Source organism: Dipodomys ordii, unplaced genomic scaffold (genome assembly GCF_000151885.1).
Source record: "Dipodomys ordii isolate 6190 unplaced genomic scaffold, Dord_2.0 Scaffold3, whole genome shotgun sequence".
In the NCBI taxonomy this organism is placed as follows: Eukaryota; Metazoa; Chordata; class Mammalia; order Rodentia; family Heteromyidae; genus Dipodomys; species Dipodomys ordii.
Window position 1 is genome coordinate 12,464,611 of NW_012267219.1, and position 8,457 is coordinate 12,473,067.

General features: G+C 33.3%; 1 protein-coding gene across 1 annotated transcript in view; it reads left to right on the forward strand.

Annotated features, from left to right (window-relative positions):
* Positions 1-8,457, forward strand: part of Rab21 (RAB21, member RAS oncogene family) — a 16,965-nt gene that overhangs the window by 5,353 nt on the left and 3,155 nt on the right. Inside the window, exons 4-6 of the mRNA XM_013018677.1 lie at positions 1,764-1,827; positions 6,943-6,997; positions 7,480-7,568. Of these exons, the coding sequence (XP_012874131.1) occupies positions 1,764-1,827; positions 6,943-6,997; positions 7,480-7,568 (208 nt within the window). The remainder of the gene's footprint in view (positions 1-1,763; positions 1,828-6,942; positions 6,998-7,479; positions 7,569-8,457) is intronic.

Below are 8,457 nucleotides of genomic sequence, written 5' to 3' on the forward strand. Positions count from 1 at the left end.
TCAGCTCAAGGCTAGTGCTCTACCACTTGAGCCACAGCGCCACTTCTGGCTTTTTTCTTTTTGCTTATGTGGTGCTGAGGAATCGAACCCAGGGCCTTAAGCATGCAAGGCAAGCACTTTACCACTGAGCCACCTTCCCAGCCCCCACAGTTGGATTTTTATAAAGCTGCCAGGACTTCTTTAGGGCTAAATCTGGAGTGGCCACATATTTCATTTGCCCCATTCTCATGAGTACAGTAAGTTACAAGACTTGTCAAAATTCAAAGGTTGGGAATTTGATTGCCACTTGATAGGAAGAGAAGAATCTGTGATTGACTAGCCACAAAACGTATGGGAACATTGGGATGCCTATAGAGGAAAATTAATTAGAGATGAATAGTAACTGTTTTTAATTAATTAATTTTTTTAGAAAATTGGATTAGTAGATGGTTGAACTATACATACAGGGAGTGGAATAATATAGGTGGATTCTGCTATATTTCTTTGGAGTTGATATACATTTTATATATTACTGTCATTTGTTACTTACGTGAAACCAGCTAAAGTAAATGCTTTGAAAACTTTATAAATATATGTGACTGAAACAGAAATCTATCCTGAGAAAATTATGGTTTAGTTCATTACCAAGATACAGTGAGCATAATAATTACTTTTGCTTTTATAAAGATTTTGGGTTTACTAAGGACAGTTCCTCTGCAATCTTGCAGAGAATAGAAGTATGGAACTGTTACATTTGTACCATAGTACCAGATGCACAGTAAGTGCTTACCATGTACCTAATTTTTCTGATTTATAGATATGTGTGACTTTTCCTAAGGAAAGTGTATAAGTCTGTGAGATTTGATTTCAAACAGATAAAATTTCATTACAAGACAGGAAGGCAGGTATCCTAGTGTGTTTTTTGTCTTATGATTTTACTATAATTATTGTGTATTATAATATTTAAAAGCATGAATGATATTCAAAAAGTGAATTTGTTTAATTCCTCTGTGTCCACTGTGTCTGCTTTCAGCTGTGTCCACTGCTGTGCTTCATAGTGGAATCAGTTTTTCTGAACTGTCCAGTACTGGTGTTCTCTAACACAGGTTGCTAGTGTCTAGGGACATTTTGAGTGTCATCAGTGTAATCACTGGAGAATGCTGTTGGCTTATAGTTGTGTAGGATACTTCTGCTGGTAGGCTAAGGATGTTGCTAACCCATCACTACTATACAACACTCACCCCACAACAAAGAACTATCTTGGCCAAAGTGTCAGTAGTGCGAAGATGGAAAATTTTTGTAATATACTAAATGATGAAATTTTATTGTGCAACATTTTTTTGGTGCCCATACACATTTTTTGGAGGGGGGCCTCTATATATGAAATTCTTAGGTGCTCTGTTTAGGAACCAATTTGTGTATTAAAGCCCATGACTTCCTAAGTCCAAGTGACCCTAGTTACAAACATTTATTATCAGAGGCTGAACTTCGGATTGGCATGCTTTTATTGTGGCTTAGCTTTTTTGAAGCTACGAAAAATTTATAAAAATTTGTAATTAAGGTGCATTTGTATATATTCATAGATACAGAGAAATATCTTTCCATTGTATGAAATTTACTTGGTTTGTAAACTCACAATAAATGATTGGTTAGTGTGTTATTCCAAGTAATAACTAAACACAGGCTGTTAGATAAAATTCTAAGGTATTTTGACAGTGTTGAATTTTTAGGTTTTATAATAGTAATTCCAACAATATTTTTTTTCTACTTTTTTGTACATACAGGTAAAAAACTGGGTCAAAGAATTACGAAAAATGTTGGGAAATGAAATCTGTTTATGTATAGTTGGTAAGTATCATTCATTTTATAAGATGTCTTGTATTTCTTTAATGTTTTATTAAGTATATAGCAAACAAGTAATTCTTGTTTAAAAGTGATACAAGAGTGGAAGAATTAATGTCTTTAATACTAATATTTCAAATAATTGAGGATTTGAAGGTCATTTTCTATATTCCAGACTTGTAGGAATTCCTTTAAGGAACTACTGAAAAGCTTTTAAATCCATTAAGCTTCAGGTTCACTAGCCTTGCTTCAATTCAACCTTTACTTTTTCACCATAAGATTGCTTTTAGAAAAAGAGTTTAGGAACTACGTTAAAACAAAACTAAAGCCAAAGACCTAAGCCAATGTTCTTGTTCTATACATTTGATTATATACATTGAAAAAAAAATTTCATTATCTTCAAGTAGTTGTACAAAGGGGGTTAGTTCAATTCAATATACCAATTATGGTGTACAGTGAATCTTGAGAAATGTAACTCCTTCCATCATTTTCCCAACCATGCATACCCTAAAGTTACCTGGTATCACCCCACAACATTTCATATTTGTGTATTAATTAAGTCATTATTAATATATTTGTATATTTTGTATCTGTATATTAAATGTTAAGACTCCACTTACCTACCATCTCTCCATTCATCTACCCTTTCCCCCCCCTTGATTTCACCTTCTTCCCCTGACAACACATTTCAGCTTCCTAGTATTTTATTGTTAAACTGTGAGTTAGTTGTTTGAAGCAGTTATACCATTACAATCTCCCTTGCATATACCAAGCTTTAGATAATATGTTTATGTACATGTGTATGATCTGTATATGTTTTTATGCATTATAATTTAAGTTTGACTTCCACACACAAGAGAAAACATGTGCCCTTTGTGTCGCTGAACATAATTTTTGTTAGGTCCATTTCTCTGCAAATGATTCAATAATTCTTCCTGATGGATGAATAGAATTCCATTTTGTATGTGTGTGTGTTTCTGTATAAAATTTTTTTGATCCATTCATCTATTGTAGAGCATCTGATCTGTTTTCCTATCTTGGCTGTGGTGAACACTAGGGCATTGAATATGGTTTGTGCAAGTGTCCTTACCATATCCTGACTTGTTATCTTTTGGATGAATGCCCAGGAATGCTATTTCTGGATCATAGGGTAGTTAGTTCTATGTTTAGTTTTTTGAGGAATCTCTAAACTGCTTGTAGTGATGACACTAATTTACATTTCTAACAGCTCACTATGCATTTTTGTATCAAGGACAAATTTTAACTTCAAATATACCAATAGGTCAGGATCCTAAGGTAATAAAATATTGCTAATAGGAAAAAAAAGACTTCTAGAACTCAGTTTTAAATGTGTAGAATTTTTCTTAGGTATCCTTTTTTCTCTAGATTGTTTATGTAATTTGCTGATATCTGAGCAACTAAATGTACTAGAGTTTATATTGTAAACTCAGCAGACTTTATTTCATGAAATCCTGATGATACCGGAAGGTTTACATATGTATAGAAAGAAGATGAGTCTTGGACATATATAATTTTTTGCCCAATGTTAGGCAGTCATACAGATGGATTTGAACTGAAGTCTTCCAATTTCTGTGCTTATGGTCTTACTTCTTGTGATATATAGCCTCAGTCTGTTTTCTCTCTTTATTCTTGTGTGTCTATAATTGCAAGAGTGAGCATGAGAACCTAGGATAGTTGTAGTGGAGGATCAAGATGGTATTGGGGGAAATGAGAGAATGGAGAGTTCAGAGTTAGGGAAATTTTGCATGTAGCCATATATAATTTTTATTTCTTGAATCCTGACACATTAGATGGGTAAACTTTACAATCTCATATTAGTGTACAAATCTGGAAAAAGAGGCTATAGAGTTGATTTGTCCTAGTTTTTGGTCTAGATTCTTGATCTAGATTCTTAGGTTAGATAGCAGGAATAATGGGGTAATAGACCACATAGTTCCATGTCAGAACTGGTGCTAGTCATTAGTGTGGTTTGCATGGCTTTGTATAGTATTAAATATTTACCAAGAGTCAAAGTAGCCACAGTAATCTGAACATTTAGTTTTGAAATTCTGTCATCTTTCTGTAGAGAGAAATTACTAACCTGTACATAATACTTTGTCTTGTATATATATAGTTTATCTGACTTGGGGAAAGGAAGAAGAATCACAGAAACAGTGGGACAAAGGGTGAACATTGCAACAGCGATATTCACTAGATACTATGTTAGAAATGAACTTTACAACTTGGAGCGGGGGGAGCCAGGAAGAAAGTAGAGGAAAAATGAGGGAGGGGGTATCACTGCTCAAAAAGAAATGTATTCATGCCGGGCCCTGGTGGCTCACACCTGTAATCCTAGCTACTCAGGAGGCTGAGATCTGAGGATTGCGGTTCATAGCCAGCCGGACAGGAAAGACCATGAGACTCTTATCTCTAGTAAACTATCAGAAGACCAAAAGTGGGTTGTGGCTCAAGTGGTAGAGCACTTGAGCTGAAGAGTTGACAGTTAAAAAACATTAACTGGTTTAAATAAGCATGTGAATATTTCACTTAAGTTATATATTTTATATGTTTTATATGATAAGATAGCTTAAGAATAATGGGTCTGTTTTAAGATTATTATGTTTGTGGGTTTCTTTCAGTTCATGTTTTTAAGATCTTAATATTTCAAATTGTTAAAAAATATTGGGTTTAGTAGCCTACTGAATTAAGTAGGATTAAATAATCCTATTTTAATGTTACATAAAGTTTATTAATGATGAGCATCAAGTATAAAGTCTTCCTTCTATTAGCAAGTATGACATGGGGATTTTAGTTTGAATTTAGAGTTGTAACAGTTTTGAGAGATCATTTATCATTGATCCTGAACTTGCATTGCATATAATATCATATCATTAGGATAACATGAAGAACTTAAAATAATTTTAAAAAGGAGTGAAGACATTTTTTCCCAAATATGTATTAAGAATCTTTGTGTATAATAAAAATGACTTACTCCTTTTCACTAGACCTTCTTTCTTTCCACAAATTTTCCTCCTTAGTACTGGAATTTGAACTTAGGTCTTTGCGCTTATTTAAACAAGTCCTCTACTACTTGTACTAACCTCAAGGGTTTTTCATATGTCAAGTAAGCACTCTGCCACTGAACTATGTATCCTTAATCTCTTCCATGTTCTTTATTTAAATATGTACTTTTAATGAAGATACATTTTCTTGTTTTGTTTCTACTATTCTTTCCTTCCATAGCCTATTTGTTTTTCTGAGTTTAATAACAGTATCTTTTCTTTCGTGGTTTCTTTAGTTGGTTGTCTTTGTTTTAGACTACTAGCAAGCCCCCCTCCCCCCACTCCGTGTAACTGCAATTACACAGACCTGAAGCAGAGCAGTGCTTTCAGAGCCTTATTTATTTTATTTTTGAAAGAATCCAAAAGTCAAGCCAGACATTAGTGGCTCAATCCCATCTATTCAGGAAGTTGAGATCTAGAGGATAGCAATTCTGTGTAGCCGAGGCAGAAAGTCCAAAAGACTCCCATTTTCAAAAATAACCAGCAAAAAGCCTGTCTGGAGACATGGCCCAAGTGGTAGATTACAAGCCAAACAAGCCAGCCAAATAGCATGAGGCCCCAAGTTCAAAGTACTGCTTGTAAAAAAAAAAAAAAGAAAAGAAAAAGAAAAAGACTATGAAACTAAAACAGGCTTTTAGCTTTAGAAAGCTGTCAGGAAATAGCAGACCAGTTTTCTGTGATATAGTCTATACTAGCAACCATTGTGAGTAGTGACTGTTCAAAGAAGTAATAACTATGACGCCTTTAGTGGTAGATTTTAAAAAGACTTACATTTAAACTAACAAAGTCGATTTTTAAGTTGTTATTTTAACTATGTAATTAGTTATTACTTAATTTATTAAAATTAGTCAAGTTTGTCATATGATAAAGCAATGTATAAATATGTCCTACTTTTAGTAGGCTGTTTTGATATTTGTTGATGATTCTGGTCAAATGTAGAAAATGAGGCATTAAAGATCTATAAAAAAATTCACAGGAGTTTAGTTAATTTCTATCTGTTCTATTTTACTTTAGAGACAGAATGTTGTACTAGTTTAGCGGAGCCACTTGCCACCAGATGGTGCTGAGTCTCTGGACTTGTACTTCCTTATTCTAAACAGTTCATTGTGTCCTTTAATGAAGTTTATCTACAATTACGTTCTAAACTCTAAGGTCCATGGAAGAAATGATCTTAATTGGGAGAGGTTTTTTTTAACATTTCACCTAAAAGTCAATAATAAGATATAAAAAATTTATTGGATGTGTCTTTGCTTATGTTATTTTTGCCTATACCTGTCTTGTTTTAGTTACCTTTAACACTATGTGTACAACTACCTCACCTTCTCTCTGATAGTCAATAAAGAATCTGTGTTTGGAAAGGTCTTCAGATGTTCTGATGGCTATTAAGCTTAATGTTTCCTTGGTTCTATTGCCTAAGAAGAGATAAATTTATTTTCTGTAATTTTACATCTATATGACATATACATTCATTTCTACACCAAGTTATTAAAATTGTTTCTTAAACCATCCAGTTTTTCTTACTCTAATATGAAGTACTTAAGCCATACAACTTAATTTTTACATTAACCATCTTATCCAGAAAGCAATAATACTCTTAGGATCCAAGAAATTAGCCTAACATATTTTAATAAACCATAAATTAGCCTTATTTATGGTTTACTTGACTGGTTTTAAGTTAATTGGGGGATATAGAACATTTTTTTCTTTTAACTAGTTATACTTTACTAAGATCATAATTTATCTAGATTCCCAAGGGAATCCTAATCCTTAGTACATCAATGAATAGTGCCTAAGTCTTTAGGAAAAGTGGTTTCTTAGAATGTCTGAAACTTCAGGGGGGTTATACATTGACCCATGTGCAGGAGGATAGGACATTCATTGTGACAGTCAGAAACAGTACTTACATCTTGGAGGTTAACTTTAGAGCTTTTAAGAAGACTTTCAAGTGGACGTTTGTATTAGATAATTAAAATGGCAATTAAATATTTTGAGTTGGCTTAGTTTAATTATTTTTAAAAAGCATCAGTACTAAGATCAGCATTTACTTTTTTCCAATTAGGTAATAAAATAGATTTGGAAAAAGAGAGACATGTTTCCATTCAAGAAGCAGAATCGTAAGTGTTATACTCTCCTCAATCCTTTATTGTCTAGTAGGAGTCTTCTTGTTTGTACTGTGTTATTTACCATTTAAATATTCTTCAAACCCCTTAAAGTGGATTGAACTGTTAGAGATTCAGTGAAGCATGTTTACACTAGTAATTTCTGGAGTTTGGGCAATATTTAAGGATACTTCACTTTCACATCCTTTTTTTAGTTCAACAAAAAATACAAGAATGATGTAAATTTTAAAAAGTACAAGAAAAAAACATGAAAAATACAAGAAAACTCATGCTCAAATGTCAGTGAATCATAAAAGTCTGAGTTCCAGATTACTGTAGAAAAATTTCAGGTCCTATTTGTGTTATTTAAAACTACATTCAGTGTATAGAGAGGTGGGTGAATTAGTAAGTTATTAAAGGTAAATGAATAAGTCACTAAAATCACTGCTACTGAAAACTTGAAGTGTTTTACATTGATCACTGATTTTTTTTTTAAGATATGCAGAGTCTGTGGGAGCAAAACATTATCATACTTCAGCCAAACAAAACAAAGGAATTGAGGAGCTCTTTCTTGACCTTTGTAAACGTAAGTACATTCAGATTTGGTATGTTTTAAAATGGCTTGTTTCAAAAAAGTATTTGTAATGTTACTAATTTCTATTAATGGACATATTGATAATTTGTGAGATTTTCATTCAATATTCTTAACTCATTTTTAAAAGTATAGCCGTGCTATAAACAGGAACTAGTGGCTAAGAAATCACATATATAATATGTGATAACTATGTAGGATATATGCATAATTACTAAAAGCAGAAACAAAATTAAGGGAATAAAGCATTATTTAAGAGCTATAACACTCTGTTGCGGTAGGCAGACCTTTTTTTTTTTTTTTTTTGCCAATTCTGGGGCTTGAACTTGGCTTGGGCGCTGTCCCTGAGCTTCAAGGCTAGCATTCTACCACTTAAGCCACAGGGCCACTTCTGGCTTTTTCTGAGGAATTGAACCCAAGGCTTCATGCATGCTAGGCAAGCACTCTACCACTAAGCCACATTCCCAGCCCAAAGACCTTTTTTTAGATTGTCATTGATAAACTAATGAAACAACTATGAATATGAACACACTGGACATAAGTTTCTTTATATAAACATAAAAGACATTTCTTTTATCACCAGTAGAATGCATATCATATTAAGGAAAACCCTAGTCTATAAAATAATAGATTAATGACTTTGTCATATTATATTCCTTGACTTTATGGACTTTAGACTGTGGAATTTGATGCAACTGTAGAGTATTTTATTTCTCTAGAAAAAAATAAATATTCACATAGACTTTGTTTTTTGGGCTTTTTTTGTTTTTTGGGGGTTTTTTTGGGTCCGGTCATGGGGCCTGAACTCTGGGCCTGGCACTGTCCCTCAGCTCTTCAGCTCAAGGCTAGCGCTCTACCACTTGAGCCACAGCGCCACTTCCGG